General features: G+C 37.4%; 1 protein-coding gene across 8 annotated transcripts in view; it reads left to right on the forward strand.

The window, feature by feature from the left end:
* The window catches only part of nhsl1a (NHS-like 1a), a 128,254-nt gene that overhangs the window by 70,527 nt on the left and 35,170 nt on the right, over window positions 1-22,557 (forward strand). Inside the window, exon 1 of one of the 8 annotated variants that reach the window (XM_007239256.3) lies at window positions 1,898-2,662. The exons of the other annotated variants lie outside the window; for them this stretch is intronic. Coding sequence (XP_007239318.3) covers window positions 2,359-2,662 — 304 coding nt within the window. The 5' untranslated portion in view covers window positions 1,898-2,358. Of the gene's footprint in view, window positions 1-1,897; window positions 2,663-22,557 lie in introns of those variants that run through there. 8 annotated transcript variants of the gene reach the window in all.

The following is a 22,557-nucleotide window of genomic DNA, read 5'->3' on the forward strand; positions in this document are numbered from 1 at the left end:
GGAGCTCTCAGGTTTTGGTCCAGTTCCCACATGGCTGGAGTCCATGGAGTTGAGCTTCAGGCTTCGGATTCCTCCTCAGACGGAGATGAATGAATGGTTAGTTACATTATCTCAGACCACCATATGTAGATAAAGGGATGTAGTGAGTCTGGGCGTGTTGGTATTGTTCTGTGACAGCAAATCAGGGTCAGTGATCTGTCTAAAGCCATCATCCTGGGCTTCATGGTGTTTTGTTTCATTTTTAATAGGATCTTATGAAAAAAAAAAAACATTTACAGGATATAAATAGAGCCCCACCTCTCTCTCTCACTTTCTTTCTCTCTTAATTTCACTATTTCTCTTATTTTGTTGGGCTTTTTTTGTGACCATCATTGGTAACCACAAGGTGGAGCACATGCTCATTGTTTTCTTGTGTGTGGAGCTGATTATGACATCCACAGTCTGGCATCAGCATCTCTCTCTCTGAAATGATGAACTTGAGTTTGTTATTTATTTAAAAAAAAAAAAACAGCACAAAATTGATATACAAAAGACGTTTTTTACCCATGCTGTGTTATATTTTACATTTGTATTTAAGTGTGTACTTCATTTTAAGTGTATTTTAGCTTGAGTTTAATAGCAGTTTTAAGTATACTATCATCCTCAATGCTGAAAGTGGTACCACTGCATACCTGGTTGAAATATGACTGGGAGTAGAGTATAAATAAACTCTGAGGATAATCTGTAGAAGGTCTATACTCTGAACTATGGATATACTGAAATGCAAATCTAACCTAACAAAAAAAAACCCTAAACATTTGGTTTTGGACAAATATTGAACATTTTTATTGCATGTTTTTGCCATTTTTCCACCTCTGCAAAAAATAAATTGCCTAAATGTATTGATAACACTACATTGAAGATACATCAATTAACAGTAATTTTATATTTTGTTAATTGATACAATTTAAGACATTATGAAACATGACTAGATTATTTTTTTTCTGAAGAATGTTGTAAATAATAATGAATTGAAACAGTAACTAAACAATTGTAATGATTAATAATGTCTTAACAAGTTCAGCCAGTTAATAATTAGTTGAGACATATCAGTGTCTGTCGCAACAACATAAATTCATATTACAGCTTTATTTGGTAGAAATATGAGTTTCCTATATTTCCTAAACTATTGTATGTTTCTTAAACAGTAAATTATATATTATATGATTTTGTATAAAATAATCATGGGCGTGGTAGTGGGGGGAAAAGTGGACCTGACTACCCAGGGCCCGAGTAGGGAGAGGGGCCCATGAAATTTTTTTTTTCGCTCACTTTCCTTTGTTTACTGGCATGGATAGGGGCCATTAACATAGAGGGTGTACAGGGCCCAGAATTTGCTGCTACGCCCCTGAAAATAATAATAATGTAACAAAATAAAAAATCTTCCACAAAACTAATGAGTAAAAACAGTAAATAGCAAAACAAAGATAAATAGACTGTAATATTACAAAATGTTTTTTTTTTGTGTAAGATACAATATGGCACACTCCTATTGGTAACATTCTACAATAAGGGTACATAAATATATAGTTAGCGCAAAAATACCAATAAATATTGTGATACGATTTTAGGACCATATCCCCTGCCCCTGCTTACCAATTGATATTTGTTTTGCTTTTCTACAGTAAAAATATGAATTTAACATTTTTTATCATTCCAGCTGTCTTATCACTAAGTGCCAAAAGTGCGTTTTTTTTTTGGCAGAATAATGTTGGTTGCCGAATTTTTGGTGTGTCACTATTATGAATTGGATTTGAAAAATAGGAATTTATGAAAACATTTGCTTTTAATCGAATGCAAAGCCTTGTGTTAATGTAAAGAGTGAATGTGTGTAACGCTTAAGACTCTCTATCGGCCCTTCTGTAGCTGTAGTTATATACAGCATGTTGACCATCTGACCATCTGCAGTGCGAAAGCCTGTCTTCAGCAGCGTTTGGATGTGGTGGGATAATCCGGTTTTACAGATTAGCCACACAAGGCGAGCAAGTTGAGTGAGGTGGAGTAAGGCATTCTCTCCATCCAGACTCCTGGATAGCTTGGAATCCCAGCGAATCCCACACTGCTTCTGATGTTAGTTTAGTACTTCCCTCTTAGTTATAAATACTTGTTTTGTTTCCCTGACTTTCAGGTTAGCTTAATTTTTAGATTTTTTAACGTTTTGTGAGTTTTTTTGGGGGTAATTCCTTCTCCATGAAGAGCCTGAACTTTAATCCCACTTCTAAAGACATCAGAGCACCTCTTCTTAATCTTGCTTGGATTCTCCTGATGTTCTGAGCTGGAAAGTGATCTCTGAGGCTCGTTTTAGTAAAGAAGTGCAACATGATTGCATATGTGGATTGCATCCCAATGGAACCAGCAGGGAAATGCTGGAACAGGACTTACTATGAAGACAAGGATGAACTACTTCCTCTCTATACACGCAAGCTGAGCAACCTTCCCATTAAGACTGAGGGCAGCCTCCGGCGCAGACTCCTGACCTCCAAGATCCACCAGCAGCAGGATGCTCTTTGGCGTCCGAAATGCTGGGATGGTCCTCCTTCTCCTAAGATCATCCCACCACAACAACCAGCACAGAAGAGGCCTGGGTACACCTTCACCAGGCCTGTTCACCAGGACTGGAGAGGTACACTGTTTAAAAATAGAAGTTGCATGAGGAAATTTTAGGGGTACTTTATTTTAAAGGTCCCAATTAGATTCAATTTCTGAATCAATTGAATTTCATTCAAATAAAATTGATTTAGGAATATTTTCGTTACAAAATATAAGGTTTATTCAGATATAAAAGAGACTTACAGAGAACTAATGTACATTAGCAGTTTTTATACATTTCTTTATTTGATTTATTTAATTGTAAGTTATTGTGTCCGAAACCCAACAACAGTATACATATAATGTATGCTTAAACTTTATTGTCTGAAATGTATTATAAAACAAACTCTAAAATAAACCGTCGCCTCATTTAACTTGGAATGGAAAATTCAAGAAAATGCTAACTTGTTTGTTAGCTAAATGAAAATGAATAAAAAACACATCTTTAGCTGACTAGAAAGATTTTTTTTCTAACTTTTTCTAAAGCTATGACACTGCTACATTAAAACTGCATTGGAAATTCCAACTTAAAAATTAAAATTTTATTGAACTTGTGTAGCATGTTTGGAAACTGCTGGATTAGACCTACTGGAACAGAAGGTGGAACAGAAAACTCAGGAAAAATAAAAATTTATTAAAAATGAGACATATCTTGTTAAACTACTTTAGCAGCCTTTAGTAACATTGAGCGACAGACGCAAACATTAGCTTAGCCTCTCTAAAACTACAGCAAGTTTTAAAACTGCAGGAATAGACCTGCTGCATTTAAGGTGGCATGGAAAACTTAGGAAAAATGCCGACTTGTTTGCAAAACACGAGTGAGATATACATTTACTAAAAATGTGACGTCTTGTTTAACAATGCTAGCTGGCTGGAGTAACATCGAATGCAAGAAAAATTTTACTTGTCTCTAATGTTGGCTTCTCTGAAACTATGGCTTGTTTTGAAACTGCTACATTAGAGCTGCCACATTTAAGGTAATTTGGAAATTCTGGAAAAATGCTGACATTAACTTGTTTGCTAAATGCAATGGAGACATTGTACTTTTAATAACACATTTTATTGAATTTGTCTAGCATGTTTTAAAACTGCTGGAATGCTTGTTTGCTAGCTAAATGGAAATTATAAAAAATGAGGCATATCTTGTTAAACTACTTTAGCAGGCTATAGTAACATTGAGGGGCAGATGCTAACATTGCCTTAGCCTCACTAAAACTACAGCATGTTTTAAAAGTGCAGGAATAGACCTGCTGCATTTAAGGTGGCACAGAAAACTCAGTAAAATGCTAACTTGTTTGCAAAACATGACTGAGATATAAATGTATTATATAAATAAATTAATAAAAAATATATATATTCTGTTGCTTCTGTCATGGTGAGCACATTAATTGCTGAAGGGGTTCCTCTACACTTTCAAATTAAAGAACCTCAAGAAACTTGCACTTTTAGGAATAAAGCTTCCAGAGCTTCCGTCATTTGGGGCTAGCTTGAGCTCATCCCTCAGATCATCAAGATCATTTTTTCAGTCACCACAAGCAATAGCTAAGATAATAGGTTGCTGTCTCTCTGGGGCTGTGATTTCTGGTGCCTTGTGGTATTAGCAGGTGTTGAAACAGTGTGAAGCGGCCCGAGGCTGTGAAGTTTTTGATGGCTTTTTGGATGGCTTGCGATGTTTGAGGGTGATGATAACTGTGGCGTATAATTTGGTGCCCGGGCAGGCTGGTTACCATAGTTTGAGTTCTGCTCTCAACACGAGGCAGGCTGAGGCAAGACGGCTCTGGAGGCATCGCTCCGCCTGCAGGAGCTATTAAGATGAAACGCTGATGTGAGTTTGCTGTTAGTTAAGCCAGCTGAATAAATCATGTGCTCACAGGGAACTTAGGCCAGCTTTCTTACCTTCTTTCATTTCATCTCTCTGCCTCCTCCATCCTGCTTTTAGCAGAAACCTTAAAATGCACTACTGTCCTGTGGCAATGTGGTTTCTTTCATGTGGATTTGCCCACTGTTCACTCTGTTCAGTATGAATGTGTGATTATATTCTCATTAGGCTGAAGGACAGTCATTTTACAAGATATGATCAGAATAACAATGGAAAGGAACCATTCAATTAAGTTTAGCTCAAAAGCCCTATAGGCACTGTACTTTTTATGTCCCCTTGGCCAAAATCTTCAGAATAGAAAAATGTTCTTGAAGTCTTAGACTCATCTTCATCTTCAGTCTAAGTTAAACAGGATTTGATAAATGAATTAAAACATTTAAGACGTTTGATTAGATTGCTGCTGTAGTAATATCCCCTAAAGAACAGGTTACAGAACTTGTACTTTTATAACACCCCAATAAATAATTAAAAGCACCTTAAAATGCTATACTTTCTATACCATTGCCTTGCTATATATTACTATTTTCAGTGCCATATAAGATATATAGTTCCAATGCAATATAATAGTTGCCAGTAGACCTTCCTTTTATTTACAGTAAGCTTAGAATTTCAGATTTCCACTAAGGCCAGCTGCGGTTAGCGGCAAATGTCACTGACAGCGCTACACTGGCTACAGTCCCATTTTACTCACCTCTAAAGAGCAAAAGAGCTAGCGCTTAGCGGCTAATGCTAATTGTAACTGCTGAGTGGCAAAAGAACTAGCTTTTTGTGCAGTTAGCAGCTAATGCTAATACTGCTTGAGAACTAAACTGAAACTCCTGTATAGCGCTGTACTTCAGCAGAGTGGCTTTACTGCTTCTTACAACCTGACTGGTAAAATTCATACATAAGGCGCATTGTATTATAAGGCACACTTTTAATTTTTGGGAAAAATTAAAGGATTTTAGGTGGGCCTTATAGTGCGAGAAATACGCTAATCACTTTACACTGTGTTAAAAACTTATCCTACCTGCAGAGCTAGCTGTCCCTTCACTGCATGTGTTCTGAAACACACCCTGTGTTCCTATCTTGTTAGTAGATGACAATAATAAGATCATGAACCGACCATTTTCTGGAAAGTACAACTTTTGTACAACATTCATATGCCTTTCCTGACCATTACTGTAAATATATATATAAATATATTTCCCTTTGTTTTGCTTTTTTTTTTTTTTTTTAGCAAGAGCCCATTTAGAAAATAAAAAGAAAAAAGAAAATTGCTTCAGAATTATCAAAATCCCCAATCCTTTATGGCAACTGAACTAGCATTTGTTGGAATATGCATTTTACTTTGTGAAAAGCTTTTTTATATGTAGCCAAGTCTTTGTAGACAATGTTCTATTTTGTTTACCTCACAAATTCCATTCTGCACCATTTAAGAACTTTTTTCTGTGTAGGTTGTTCTGTTGTAAATGTTGTACAGACCTTAATCTACACACCCCAGCAGGCTGCAGCCCATACGGCTTGCATGGTAAACACTTCTAATGCTTTCTAATGAGAGTAATTACTTTCAAATAGGCTTTATGCCCAATGCAGCTGCAGCTCAGCTCAGCATGTTCAGCGTTAACCAGATCAGAGCACAGCAGAGGACCTCCTCGACTTTTCAATGAAGGTTCACTACACTTTTATTATAGTTTTTCTTTTATCTTACTTACTTAGAACCTTGATTATTAATGTTTTGCTCGATTTATTCACTGAAACCTGCATTTTTGCCACCAGATCGCATTATCTCTGCTTAGTTGTGCCCCCTTATACTGTTGAACAGTAGCTGCAGAAAGAAATGGTCTAGTTGATCTTCAGATGGCTTTGATTTAGAGTGATCATTCTTGAAATGGTTTATTTATATTTATATTATATTTAAACATGACTAAACATAGGTTTAAGTAGATAAATGCAGCTCAGTGAGCAGATCAGCAGCATATTTGACTGTAGTACTAGACATCTGCAGAGTGCTAATGCATTGGCACTGTTACTGGCACTGTGGTTATGAAATTGTATGTATTTAAATATATGTGTATTTCAACATGGATAATATATATCATACTATTTCAAAGGTTGAACCCCTATATTTACATGCTGCCACTATGATTGAAAGATGTTTTAAAAGCTGGTTTGAACCCCATTCCTGTAGCTTGCTATAAGCTGCCAGAGCCCTGAGAGAGCACAACTGGCCTTGCTCTCTCTGGGTGTGTAGATTACGCTTTTTCCTCACATCACTTCAAAGGGTGTTGTAGATCAGCACAAGGAGTCTGTGAGCTGATGTTCCAGACTCCCAAAGTGTGTTTTTTTTTTTAAATTATGGACATTGTTGGAGTTATTTGACAGTTTTATGCCACAGATGTACTTTGCCCATTTATTTGACTTCTTTGGCTGGGGAGAACAAGGCATCGGCACAATACTTTTACCCAATTATAGACAAAAATACTGTAGAATCTATAGAACTATGCAATCTATTCATTACATTTAAAGCAACAGTACGCATTTTTCACTAATTATTAACTAAATACCTAAATGAACAGTGCAGAGACACAAAAAATATGGTCTACCTAATATTTTTAGTATATTACGCAAAACCTAATTTCCTGTTGGCTGCTGGCATCATTTATTTGCATAATGGACGTTTCCGCTAACCCTAATCAATCAACGTGCAGTCTTACCCACCAGGGCTACAATGTTGTAGGTTATAAGAGCAAGTTACTGTTTTCTGTACTGTAGGAGTAGGAAAATAGTCTGCCAGAGGAAAATCTGGGACGTTTTATCCAGTATTAGGAAACCGAAAGCACAAGCTAAACTTTTCTAAATAAGCAATTTTTAATCATATAGATTGATTAATCTTCATCTAATTCATTTTAACTCATTTTAACGGTTTAGGGAGTTAAATGAATACTGCTGTGAGTTACAAAGAAATTCAGGCAAGGTGGAAAATGTTTAAACTTTAAAATATTATTTTAAAAAGTAATTGGTTTAGTCTCTAATGTTAGCAGAATATGATTATGTGTTAATATGTGATGTGATAAATTGCTCATTTTCAAAATCCTTGATTGTGGGGATTAATTGAACATTAACATTAGATGGACACAAGAGCCAATTGTGATTGGCTGCTATTCTTTCTCTACTGTTGCCACAGCTTTTTAGTTTAATGTACAGTTCTCTGTTCTCTGTGTGAGAAATACAGTCTGAGTTCATACTGCATATTGAGCTCATCACCTGTTAGCAACATTTTTTTTCTCTCTCAAACCTTTAATTGTAAAATGTCACGCAAAGAAAAATGTTGGTCAGTAGGCCAGCTGTCTGGGACCAGATCCAAAATGCCCTTTTCGTCAAGCATGCTCTAGATTATATTTGGCTTAACAAATGAATGAAGGGCAGCAAAAGTCAATAATGCATCATGAGCATTGATATTCATTTTAAAAAGCTGTTTACATTGAAATAAACTGTATTTATTTAGTTCAACAGTTATATTTATGCTGTAAATCCAATGTACATCTGCTTTTAAGGTAAAATCTGTATAAGAGGTTGGCATGTGTCAACCATAAAATAGATCCGCTATTTCATTGCTTAAAGTGTTTTCAACAAAACAAATGTTGAGAGAATGAGAGAGACACAAAGAAGGTCTGCGTGAATCCACCCCCTACTCAGATATCCTCTAATGAAGGCGTGTAACAGATCCCAAAAAGGCCTTGGTAGTCTCTGCTGATTTACTATAGCGGGTCATATTTCCCATTTTGCTGGCGCTGGCCCAGTTCTCTGACACACATATTGGCACACTTTCATTGATCTCTTGGCGGGCACACATTTCACAGATCAATAAGCTGCATATGCCTGGACAGATAGAGTAAAGAGGGGCTCCTGTATTATTTATGGGCTCTGTCTCTGGCTCTGTCCACTGTGATGTCTCTGTTCTCGCATCTGAAGGATTTGACTGAAATAAAGTCTTTCAGGCATTGTGTTTATTCACCGTGGCTTATTTGCAGCAATATGCAGGATTTATTATTTGTATAATCAGAATCACTTTTTGAAATAATGAGTAATTTGCATTGATTATATTTCTACTGAGCTATACAGTGCCTGTAAAGTGTATATATATATATATATATATATATTTTTTTTTTTTTTTTCCTCATTTATTTATTCAACAGGGAAAGTGCACATTGATCAACATTTCTGTTTCGACATCAATGTAAATGTGCCAGAGTTAGCTAAAAAGTTCATTTTTTATCTGTAGTCCCAGGGCAGGTTGTTACCCACCAAAAAAAAAGGGGTTTCAACAGCTCAATGAAAAATACAAAACCCCACCACCCACACATAACAACAACACATACATAAAAACACAGTATACAAACACTACCACAAACATTTCTTAAAATATATACAGCTATCAGTGATTGCATATGTGGTTTGCTTTTGGCCTTGACTTTAGTTTATATTTAAAAGTCAGGTCATGTTCATAACTCAGTTATTCCAGTATTGAATACTTTTCAAAATCAACAGGACACCCATTGAAAACATAATAATTTTCAGAGAAAACAAAAATTTAATTTATGATTCCATTTGGCATATTCAGTGTTATTCATGTTGCAGAGCTCAAAAATGTGATACACATTAACAATAATTAGCAACAGTTCCCCACTCTTAAGCAACTCAATTAGTGTTGTAGCATAATTTTATGATGAATTGCAAAATAGAAATATTCCAAAATGGCTTGGAATAAAATATTATATATATATTTAGAGATATATAAATTTGAGGTTTTTGTGACCGTGTTTATATATTTTGCTATTTTGATGTTTTTAGGTTGAATATAAATAATGATCTGCTTTCAAAAGTTATAGGACACCCATTTGGAAGCATATGTGATTTGTCAGAATTAAAAAATATAGAATATTTGCAAATCCAGTCATATTTATTATAAAGAGGTTTATAATGCCATAGACCTCTAGATGATGAACAATTATAGATGCACAATAATAATAGTCGAGCAATTAGCAGCAATTAACGATGAGCCGCTCTCAAGTCGCTCAATTAATTCCTTTAAAATGTAATTTCCAAGGTGTGAACACAGACATCTGCTGCATCACACAGTGACACACACTGTCTCTGCTGTACACAGAGAGCTCCATTATTCTGACCAAAATATTTCTGTGTGTTGGACTACATGAACAGCTTTACTCCTTTTAAACCTGACATCATAATAACCTGGATCCACACAAACTCTGTGGAGATGTGATAAATACGTTGTTAATTAGAATTCTCATTTGCATACTCCTCGTAACTGCAATAAACAGTTAGCAAGACTGTTCTCAGGGGACTATTTGTCATCATTAATGTGTGAAACAACAGATCTGCTGAATCAGTTAGTGACTATAAAGGGTTCTGATTTTGTGTTTGTTGGGATGGGTAAGCAGTGTGTGTAAGCATTTGCAAAGGGTGCTGCCATTATTGCTTTGTCTGCACTGAGCTGATGGAATTGTTGCTGTGGTATATTACAGTAGTAGTTTTGGGCTGGCTGAGGGCTGTAGTGGCTGCTGGAGGCTACAGTAATAGCTTTGGGCTGCAGTGCTGGCTATTGCTGTGTGATATGACGATAAATATCGTGGGGACGATAGAAACGTGTCTATCGTGCTACTTACCTTCTATCGTCTCTATCGTTTCTACAGTAATTTCATCAAATATTCATGCAAATATATAAACTAGGCTACGATGAAATGTATTGGCGTGGTCGCTTTGCATAAACTCGGTTTATATAAGTGATGATAAAGTAATCTTCGCATAAAAAGAAAACTTACTCAAATGTGTTATCGTTAATATCGTTAATATCGTTATTTTATATCGTTGATATAAAAAAATCCATATCGCAATATATGATTTTTCCCATATCGGGGCTGCATTATACTGGAAAAAAATTACATTGCAAATGTTCTTTCTTTCGACTGTATATTTATATCGCAATATTAAACAAGTCATGGCCCATGACATCTCCAGCCCCGCCCACACCCTCGTGCTGTCTCGCGTCCGGGCCGATCAAGAGCTGAGTCAGTGCCGAGCACTCAAAACCCGAGGAAAATCAAGCATTTAAATGGCGTTTTAAATAGTAAATATGAGCGTTTTTTGGGGGGGATTAAAAGCATGAATTCAGCTGTAACTGAAAAATGTGCTGGACTCAGGTGCACAGCTTTCAGCACGTGCCGAATGATGTGGATGGAGGCCATGTGGTTACCTTGTGTTTACTCCTGCATCCCCTACACCAAGCTCTCGCGCTTCTCAGCAGCAGCAGCATCATCCTTTCACTTACACAGACACAGAGACAACGCTGTGTATCTACTTCTTGTGTCAAGAATCAAAACATTGCAACACGATGACAATGCTTAAACGATATATCAGCGTTTCTCAACTGGTGGGTCGCGACCCAAAAGTGGGTCGCGGACACGTTCTGGGTGGGTCGCGGACAGCTTTGCAAAAAAAAAAAGAAAAAAGAAAGATTATGCTCGTCTGATTTTTTAACGGTCTTTTATCTTGAAAATCTTGAAATGAGACAGAGAGACACGTGTTAGTTTGTGATGACGTTCGGTGAGAAGATGGCGAAACGCAAATACAGCCCGGAGTATCTGAAATGTGGGTTTTCGTTCATTGAGGACAAACAGGGTCAGAAACCCCAGTGTGTCATTTGCAATGAAGTGCTGGCACATGCGAGCATGAAACCCTCCAAACTAATGAGACATCTACAAACGAAACATCCCGCATATAAGGACAAGCCGGTGGAGTTTTTTCAAAGACGACTTCATGAGCTAAAGGCATCAAAGAAGTGTCTGACAGCATCGTGCTCCAAACAAGAGCAAGCGCTCCGGGCGTCTTACCACGTAGCTTTCCGTATTGTGAAGGCAAAGAAACCCCACACAATAGCCGAAGAGCTGATTTTACCTGCTGCAATGGACATGGTAAGAGAGGTGCTGGATGGTGCAGCGGCAGACAAACTTAAAACAATACCCCTGTCCAACGATACTATAGCGCGGCGTATTAAAGACATGTCTGATAACATAAAACAGCAGACTACAGCTCGCGTCCAGACAAGCCCATACTTCGCATTACAGATGGATGAATCCACGGACATAGCTAACCATGCTATTTTACTGGTTTATGTGAGACATGTGTGGGATGGTGATTTGCAGGAGCAATTTCTCTGCAGCAGAGAACTCCCCACCACTACCAAAGCAGAGGACATTTTCAACTCCGTGGACTTGTACTTGAGCTCAGTGGGTTTAAGCTGGGAATACTGCGTTGGAATCACAACTGACGGAGCTGCCTCCATGACCGGGAAACACTCAGGTGTGGTGAAACAAATTCTGACGAGGGCACCTAATGCGACTTGGAACCACTGCTTTTTGCACCGAGAGGCACTGGCGGCTAAGAATATGGTTCCTGATCTTAATGAAGCTTTGCAAGATGTCATCAAAGTGGTGAACCACATAAAACGGAGTGCTAAGAGCAGCCGCTGCTTTTCAAATCTATGCAAAGATTTGGGCTCTGAGCACATGCAGGTGTTGTATCACTCCGAAGTGCGCTGGCTGTCGAGGGGTAAGGTCTTGTCACGCTTTAACGAACTAAAAACAGAAATCGCCACCTTCATCTCAGAGAACAACTCCGTATATGCTGAACTGTTTGACAATAACACCTGGCTCGCACTTGTTGCATATCTTGCTGATATTTTTGAGCACCTCAACGCGTTAAACGTGTCTATGCAGGGAAAAGGACACAACATTTTTGAACAGTCAGACAAAGTTGTTGCGTTAAAGAAAAAGATCACACTGTGGGTAAATCATTTATCCAAAGACAGACTGGACATGTTTCCAAACGTTCGCCAGGAAGTACAGCAGCTGGACACCACGGCCAAAAATTACCTGAAAAAAACGATCAAGGAGCATCTCAGTAAACTTCAAGCTCGGTTTGACGACTACTTCCCTGAGAGGCACGGAGATAATAGTAATGCCTGGATACGCGACCCTTTCAGCGTCAACATGGAAAGCGTCATGTTACCAAGCAACGAAGAACATCAGCTGGTGGAGCTGTCATGTGACCAGACACTGAAAAAGAGATTCGGCGACGTAAGTCTTTCCCAATTCTGGTGCAGCGATGTGATGGCTGAGTATTCATCTCTCGCCTCTCTTGCAATCAAAACGATCCTACCATTCAGCACAACCTACCTTTGTGAAAGTGGCTTTTCCACCTTGGTCCAGCTAAAATCAAAGCAGAGAAACAGGTTGAACACTGAGCATGATCTGAGAGTAACTCTGTCTACTGTCACCCCAGACTTTGAAACTCTGATCAAAAGTAAAGTACATGCCCAATTGTCTCACTGATTTTTGCAAAAGACAGGTTGGGTGAAAACATCTGGTTTTGTAGATTTATTTATTTTATGCAGTTTTGATATTTATTTTTTTGCAGTAACTTTTACACATGCAGTTGGCATGGTCCTTCTATTTTTTTTTACTAAAGAATGCTGAATGCAGAGAAGTGATATATCTAATTTTGTCGCCTTATTTATTTTATGCAGTTTTAATATTTATTTTTTTGCAGTAACTTTTACACATGCAGTTGGCATGGTCCTTCTATTTTTTTACTAAAGGATGATGAAATCAGAGAAGTGATATATCTAATGTGGCCTTATTTATTTTATGCAGTTTTGATGTTTAATTTTATTGTAGTTACTTGTATACATACAGTTTGCATGGTACCGCACGTTTTTATTACTTTTAAATTCACTTTGAATGCATATGTATGTTTACATATTTTTGAAGTTCACTTTTCAAAAATAAATTTGTTGGTTTGCATTATACAAAGTGGGTCGCGACTTAATGACCATGAGAAAATGTGGGTCCCGGGCTGAGACCAGTTGAGAACCCCTGCGATATATCGTGCAGCCCTACTATGGACTGAGGGCTACAGTAGTAGCTTAGGGCTGCAGTGCTGGCTATGGACTGAGGGGCTCCAGCAATAGCTTTGGGCTGCAACACTGGTTTGGAGCTGCAGGAACTGCTGGGGGCTACAGTAGTAGATTGGCTGCAGTGCTGTCTATAGCCTGTGAGCTATAGTGTTTGCTGAGGGCTACATTAGTGGCTTTGAGCTACAACACTGGCTGTGGGCTACAGTATTTGTTTGGGGTTGCAGTAGTGACATAAGATGCTGTGAGCTGTGGGCTACAGTAATAGCTTTGGGCTGCAGTGCTGGCTAAGAGCTGTGGGCTAGAGTATTTGCTGGGGGCTGCAGTAGTGACGATAGATGCTGTGGGCTGGGGGCTGCAGTGGTTGTGGGCGGCTAGGGTGCTGCAGCAGTAGCTGTGGGCTGGGGGCTGCAGTGCTTAAGGTGATAGTGACCTTCCTACAGCAGCCCACTCAAAACGTCAGCCTGCTACTGATTCTACAGACAGACGCCCCTCCCCTCCTCCTCTGCTCTCCTCTCCTCTCTTTCCCTCTGTTACTTTGTCACATATGCATTTTTGAGTGCATTTTGAGTAGCAATGGAACTCTGCTTATCCGTAGTAGCTATTGGTTGTATTTGTAATGTTAATATTCTGGTTACATTATACATTATATATTTTCTTTTCTTCACCTGTTTAAAGCACAGTTATCCACACTGCTAATCCCTTCAGTATAACTAGTTAAGATATACTTAAAGCAGGAATGCTAATGTTGCTAATAGTCAATAAAAGTGAGGAGCCATTAGTTAGCATTTCAACCAATCACATCATGCTAGTTGTTGGCTGTTCAATTTCATTCACAATTGGTCAAGCCCTAGCATTTTGCCATGCACTTAATGCTAACGTCTATTCTTTTACGTCTACTCTTTATTAGCTACCATTTAGCATTAGGCAAATGTCATCATACTAACTGTTGTCAGCTCGCTTCACAATTGTTTATCAGCTAACTGGTGGTTTTTACTGTTATTTAACTGCTAGCTAAGCAGTTAGCATTAGCAAATGGCATCATGCTTTTTCATCTGTTATTTAGCTAAAATCTTTGATTTAGCTGGAAACGTATCTGAGATTTCTACTACTACTACTACTACTAATACTAATAATACTAATAAAAACAACATATGTATTTTGGAGACATTTCTTCTTTATTATTAGCTCTACAGGTACAGCAAACACTATATAGACAAAAGTATCTGGACACATATATCATTGAATCCAGGTGTTTTATTTAGTCTTATTGCCACAGCTGTCTATAAAGTCAAGCTCCTTATATAATAAAGCTATACTGGATCAAATACATTTTTATTTATAAACCTATTTTTACAATTTGTTTTATATTTTAAGTTCTTTCAAGTTGCGCCATTTAGCTTTGAGGACAGATCTGCACTTTCTTGGTATTTTTATTTTCTCAGTGTCTTCATGAGGGAGAGTCACCTGAAATAGTTTTCTCAGCATCTTAAAGGAGTGCCTGGAGGTGCTGAACAATTGTTGCTGCTTTTCCTTTACGAAGTGAGGCTCCAGCTCATCCCAAATCACCATCTCAGTTAATCAGGTTTAGGTGAGGGGATAGTGAAGAAAAAAAACATTTTTGTTTACTACAAAATTTCATGTGTCATTTCATTGTTTTTATCTCGTTAATATTAATCTGCAATGTAGACAAGACTATACAGCTCTGGAAAAAAATTAAGACTACATCATTTTCTGAATCAGTTTCTCTGATTTTACTCTTTATAGATATATGTTTAAGTAAAATCAACATTGTTGTTTTATTTTATAAACTACGGACAACATTTCTCCAAAATTCCAAATAAAATATTGTAATTTAGAGAGATTTATTTGCAGAAAATGAGAAATGGCTCAAATAACAAAAAAAGATGCCTCCACCAGTCTTACACACTGCTTTTGGATAACTTAATGCCACTCCTGGTGCAAAAGTTCAAGCAGTTCAGCTTGGTTTGATGGCTTCTGATCATCCATCTTCTGCTTGAGTTTTTTTTAATTTGGTAAAATCAAAGAAACTCATCATTTTAAGTGGTCTCTTATTTTTTCCAGAGCTGTGTATATATAGCACGGTCCTGAATTTTTTATAATAACCTCCAAGCAAAAATGAGTATTGTGATAGGCCTAACCATACTGCATCTAAGCGGGGTACTGTAATGAGATGCCACTGTTGCAGCAAGTCACAGAGGGGTTGAGGCAAATAAAAGCACATAAAAGTTGGCAACGCTCTGCTGATTCAGTTACTGTAGAGTTCCAAACATGCTGTTACAGCTGCAGAGGGGGGACTCCATATTAATGCCTGTGGATGTAGAATAGGGTGCCATAAAAGTCCTGTAGCTGTAATGTGTAGATTGTCCTGATATGTTTGTCCATATTGTGTAACACTCAGTTTAAGTTTTTATTATTATTTGTTTTAATAAGGTTTTAATTTAGGACTGAAAGATACAGTTTGAGTCACTTTGAGGATATTCAAAATGTTTTTTTTCCTTCAATAAAACATGGTTACCGTAGGAATGAAGCCTATATGGGGTCAGGTCATTTGAAAGTAACAGTCAGGCTTTGTGACCTGTAATAACCATGAAAAAAGCTCAGGACTCCTACAGGGTTGGCTTGGAGACGTGTGTCCTGCTGTTATTTATTTTGACATATGACCTGTGTAAACAATGGAGGCTTACGGTAATGAGTAAGCTCGTACATTGTGAGAGTGTTCTGTGAGAGGTGTATACATGGTCATGAAACAAGGATTATTCCCAGTTGTAAACTCTGCTCGAGGGAAGACCTCATGTTTGGACACAGCAGTTTCCTGAGCAACTGTTTTCAAGGAAGCATTTTGTCTCCAGTGTTTTAGAAAAGTGCTTTATTAAGGTGGTTCTATAATGATGCCACAAAAGTGGTTTCCAATCCTTTTATGATACCATGTTGCCTTCAGGCAATAAAGCCTTTTTTACCATCTTTTAAATTAAAACGAGAAACACTGTTAATTGGTTAATACTGGTTCAGGAGAAGAGAACTCAAATATTAAACAGTGATCCACTCTTTTCAAACTGCTGCTGATGTAGCATCATAGCGTGCTCGGAGAAAAGCGCAGCGACTCGGTTCCTATACATCAGCTCACAGACGCCTTGTGCTGATCAACATCACCCTTTGGAGTCAGAGAGAGCAAGGCCAATTGTGCTCTCTCAGGGCTCCGGTAGCTGATGGCAAGCTACATGTACAGGATTTGAAACAGCAATCTCCTGATAATAGTGTCAGCTCTTAGCCCGAAATAATTTTCAATAATTTACTTACTTACTAATTTGATTATCTGTGTCTAATATGATGTTACATAGCATGTTTACGTGCAGAACAATGAGGCGTACATTTTTTATATATAAATATGATAAATTACCGGCTTGTTATCAAAAGCCAAAATCTAAATTTAACATTGCTATATCCACAGGGACTCAAAAGCTTCCAAAAATAACAATTTTCTCCCGCTAAATATAATTTATGTCAGACGGGATTAGTTTCTCAGAGGGACGTCTGTGAAAAATATTTCACACTTCTACTCAGTGACAAAACTCTTGCGTCCGGACTGCGATTGAAAAAACAGGAGGACCAGTGAGTTTTTTGGCTTTCTCGGTCACATGACATAACGTTCAGTAGCTCCTCCATTTCCCCTCGCTGTTGTGTTTACGTGGATCTCTGTGGAAACGCGCGCCCGAAGTGTAGTTATATCATATCATACATATCATTAAACATATCTTAGGAAATTACAAATAAAACTGCATGTTGCCTTGGGGCAACAATATGGCATTATGGAGAGAAAATGCAGAATTTATGTAACATACACACATTGTCAGAAAAAGTGTTAAGACTTGTCCAACTGTATGTGCCATGAATACATTTTTGCCATGCATTAATAAGAACATGTAATTCACACAGTACATGTGCACATGTGATTTAATTCAGAAGGTAAATCCACCAGTTTTCTGTGGCACTTCAAAAAGGTGTAAAGAACAGGTGGCACTGTCAGTTGATGAGAGCGAGGATGAGATGTCACATAATGATGAGAAAGATGAGGAAGATAATAGTGTCAGTCTGACAGTGAGAGAGCGAGAGTCATAATGACAGTGATAGAGGTCATAGTGACGGGATAAGAGGGCGAGAGTGACTGTGGAGGTGGAGGATGGAGATGAGGATAAAGACGCAAAGGGACCACAATGGTACAAAAGATCAAATGAATAGAAAGGAATATGTCAGAGCATGTTAGGATAAGTTTATGGTGATCTTCTATGATTTGCACAGAAACTACATTGATTTTAATGTTTTGTAATAATAATTTAATGACAAAAAGATGAAACTTTGTTGCCTGAGAACAAAAGATCGATATAAAATGTGACCTATTTTTAATCTAAAATGTGTAACTCATTGAGAACTAAATATACAGCCCTGGTTCTGAATCATTTTATCTGATTTTGCTATTTATTCATATATGTTTCAGTAAAATTATAAAAATAATTAAAATTAATTAATAAAAATATTGCCATTTAGAGCATTTATTTGCATGTTCATAAAGTTTTAAGAGTTTTTTTTTTTTTTTAAGTTTTTATGCATCTTGGCATGTTCTCCTCTACCAGTCTTACATGCTGCTTTTGGATAACTTTATGCCAGCAGTTCAGTTTGGTTTGATGGCTTGTGATTATCTATCTTCCTCTTGATTATATTCCAGAGGTTTTCAATTTGGTAATATCAAAGAAACTTATAATTTATAAGTGGTCTCTTATTTTTTTTCCAGAGCTGTATATATATATATTGTTAATGTTTGGTTCAAGGAATTGATTTATTTTTGTTTGTTCATTATGATACAATGTGCAGATACATTATGATACAGTTTTTAAAACAAATAAATAATTACATTTAAAAGCAGTAAACAAAATTATTGATATTTTTCATATTTGTGTCCAGTTTTATGCAGGAAAAAAACATCTTTATTAAACTACAACTGTTTTTTTTTTTCTGTGGCGTCATTCAAATAACCTTTCGAAGAACCTTTATTTTATTAAAGAGAGATTGCAACTGTGAGAAAATCCACATGCACACCTTCAAACCTACATCATTTGGTCTGGACCTTTGGACTCTTTGGGCTGTTTTCACACCAGCGCTATTTAGTTACGTTAAAACGAACTCTGGTTTGTTCACACTATATTGTGGCAGGTTGATTTAAAAGATGTGTAAACGTGATAGAGGTCTAAGACCTGCGAGAGGAGATCTTGAAGGTCTTGTTACGGTCCCAAAAAATCTCTAGAACGGTTTGCTTGTGGTGAGAACGTGATCCAACCTTGATCTGATGCAAATATTTTATGTACTCTTCATGTAAAAGCTATTTGGCTGTTCAGGTGCAGTGTAACCTGATTTATTATCTACATAGTTATTACACCTGTCTCTGCTGCTGCTTCATACTAAGCTGTTTTCCCTCAAATAACTCTTTACAGAGCCTTTATTTTTTTTTAAAGAGAGAGTGCAACTGTGAGAAACTCCACATGCAAGGTGTTGTCAAACAGGCCGTCATCATTTGTCACACAGTGTAGATGTTTGTTGAGTGGATTTCTTTCCCAGCGTCCCCGCAGTCAGATTGAGAAGAGGCTGTTGACCTGTAAGTGACTGATGACATTGGACCTGAATGGCTTCATTGTGAGGAGCGACGGATGGAGGACAGGAGATAAGAGCTTGCCGTGCTGATGTCGGCAGGCGTCACGTGACTGCCTTAATCACTGAAAGTGCCCACTCTCCGCTCTGTGTGAAGTGGACTCTGTGCTGTATTTGGACACTCTATTTCACGTTTAATCAGTGATGATTTTTCTGGCAGAGATGAGTGTACTGTCTCTGCGTTGATTAAACCTGGTCCAACTGACCTTTCCCTCAAAGAGCATCACGGTTCTGAATATATGAATATGAAAGAGATGGGAATATTTTGATGTGAATATTAATTTGCATATGTTAGAGCCCTAATCAGGGAACTGCAGGGAATAGAATCTGAACCAATTCCAATCTGATCCTTTACTAGTTTTTAACTATTGTAAGGAAAAGTGATTAAGGATGTTATTTTAGATGAGTAGACCCAGGTTTAAATCAATCTATAGCCCTATCCGGATGGGATTAGTTTCTCAGGGGGTTCTGGGGTAATTTTCTCTTTTATGGGGGGTCCTCTGTGATTTTATTCCCATCCAGAACGACCATGTATTTCTTTTTCTCAGAATTACCTACTGTTTTTCACTGAACTCTGTGGTCCTCTGGTAATTTTAATCCGTTCCGGACCGACATCTTTAAGTTTCCTCACCTTGCGTTTAATAAAATAGCTAAGAGGAGGTGGTCTTGTTCCGGTCCCAAAATAACTCCAAAGTAGTTTGTTTGAGGTGAGAACATGATCCGAAACTTGATCTGACCCAAACATTATGTGTACTCCTCATGTTTGAGCTAATCGGCTGTTCAGGTGCAGTTTAAACTGATTTATTATACACATAATTACTACAGCAGTCACTGCTGCTGCTCCATGCTTATCTGTTTTCACGCTGTACGTGATTTGTGCAGTGGTTGCCGCTTACACTCACTCAACTTTGTTTACTGGCATGAATTTATGGAGCTTTGTACAAAAGAAATTATGTATCGGCACTACCATCCCTTGGGAAACAAACTGTTTGATAATCCAACTGAAAATGTTCTGCATTCAATGTTAAAGCAGCATCACACTGCACAAACATATGTGCTAGTCTGGAACATACAGCTCATAAAAAAAAAGAGAGCACTTCAGTTTCTAAATTAGAGGCAGAAATCAATATGTAGTGGAATAACCCTGGCATGTTGGCATGTTCTCCTCCACCAGTCTTACACACTGCTTTTGGATAACTTTATGCCTTTACTCCTAGTGCAAAATTTCAAGTAGTTCAGCTTGGTTTGATGGCTTGTGATCACCCATCTTCCTCTTCATTATATACCAGATGTTTTCAATTTGGGAAAAATTAAAGAAACTTATAATTTTTAAGTGGTCACTTAATTTTTTCCAGAGCTGTAGAATCTTCCTGTATTTACTTTCTTGTTCCACCCCATGTAGCTCTGGCCAGTTAGCAGAGACAACCTGATGATGGTTTTATAGAAGCGCATTTTGTTGCACTTGCGATTTTCCTTGAAACAAACTTCATGTTCTTTCACACATACCTTATTTGGTCTCAATACAGATAAAATTAATCATGGTCTGGTTACTTTGCAGTTTAAAAGCTCTTTTTTAGATGTTTCGGACTCTCAGTCCAATGACAGAATGATAAATCAGTGTATCGTCACCCATAAAACAATAGAAGAAGAAAAAGAACTGAAACAATTTGCTATGCTGTGCCGAAACAAATTCCCCTTAACTTACTCTAGCATTACGCAGCAGTTTGATCATATAAGATTATGGTAGTGACTAGCAGCTATGAATGATGGGTGCTAGTCTATGTTATTATTATTCTGTTGTGTCTGCCCTCAGCTGCTTCTGCTGCAGCATTGATTGCTATTTATTGAATGTGTTGTCAGAGGAGCAGAAGAGCCTCAGAAAGCCTGTCTGCTTCAGGAGACCAAATCAGACAACCCAGCACAACAGAATCAGCCAAGCAGAAGCACATGGCTTTAGGGCAACTAGAAAATACTCTGGGATACCGTGATTCTACTGGTAGGAATTCACCAAGTGTAAAAAAGGAAGTTACGACTACGGGCAGTTGTGGCAATCATAGCTTCCAACAGTACTTAAAATTCAGGATGCTCCACCTATACAGGGATACTACGAGGGCTTATATGTGCAGAAACAAGCAAGTGTGGGTGATACCAAACCTTCCTTCCCCTGAGTTAACACTTCCATAATCCGTTTATATAATGCAATCCCATTTTTGGTGACTTTTAACCACGACCATTTATCTTACTAGATTTTTGCTCCAGAATAAGAAGATTCTGAAATTCGTTTTTTCAAATGATATGCAAGCTTTTTGGTACTTTTTGTACTATAGCTGAGCTGGTTTCATATGTTTCATATTTGGATTGCTTGTTTGTTTGTTTTAATGTTGTGGCAGGTGTGTATTATGAACTATCAGGTGTGAACGGGTATCTAATGTCCTCCTCAGGTTTGAGCCAAATGCCATTTCTGATGTTGCTCCATGTTAATTGTACAGAAATTTACATTAGTTCGGAACTTAGGACCTTCTTTTTGTATTTACTTTCTTGCTTTGACTTTAGAATTGTCTAACCAATAAGCAAAGAGAATATTCCCACAAGATTTGTTGTGACATTTTAATTAGGTTAACCAGGCCGGGGGGGGGGGGGGGGGAATGCTGAAAGCTAACTAGCTTGTCAACTGATATGGATATTGTTGTTTTATTCTATAAACTACAGACAACATTTCTCTCAAATTCCAAATAAAAATATTGCCATTTAGAGCATTTAATTGCAGAAAATGAGACTAAAATAACAAAAAAGATGCAGAGCTTTCAGACCTCAAATATCGCAAAGAAAACAAGTTTATATTCACAAAAAGTTCAGAAATCAATATTTGGTGTAATAACCCTGGTTTTTAATCACAGTTTCCATGCATCTTGGCATGTTCTCCTCCACCAGTCTCACACACTGCTTTTGGATAACTTTACGCCACTCCTGGTGCAAAACTTGAAGCAGTTCAGCTTGGTTTGATGGCTTGTGATCATCCATCTTCCTCTTGATTATATTCCAGAGGTTTTCAATTTGGTAAAATCAAAGAAACTCATCATTTTAAGTGTTATTTTATTTTTTCCAGAGCTATATAGGCATAAAAAAGTAAAATTGTGTGTCAAATCTGAACATTAAGTTATATTAGCCATAGTTAATCCAATGCTTAGCTGTAAATGTTTTAGCTCAAAAATGCTTTTTTATTTTCTGAATAAAAAATAGTGTATAAACTACATCACTGGGATGGAATTTATTTGGTTCTTGATTATTAGACCATTAAAATCAACTGTTTATTTTAAAACCTAAACCTTTATTAAAACATTTTAAATTTAATAAT

This window comes from Astyanax mexicanus, chromosome 14 (genome assembly GCF_023375975.1).
Source record: "Astyanax mexicanus isolate ESR-SI-001 chromosome 14, AstMex3_surface, whole genome shotgun sequence".
Classification (NCBI taxonomy): domain Eukaryota; kingdom Metazoa; phylum Chordata; class Actinopteri; order Characiformes; family Acestrorhamphidae; genus Astyanax; species Astyanax mexicanus.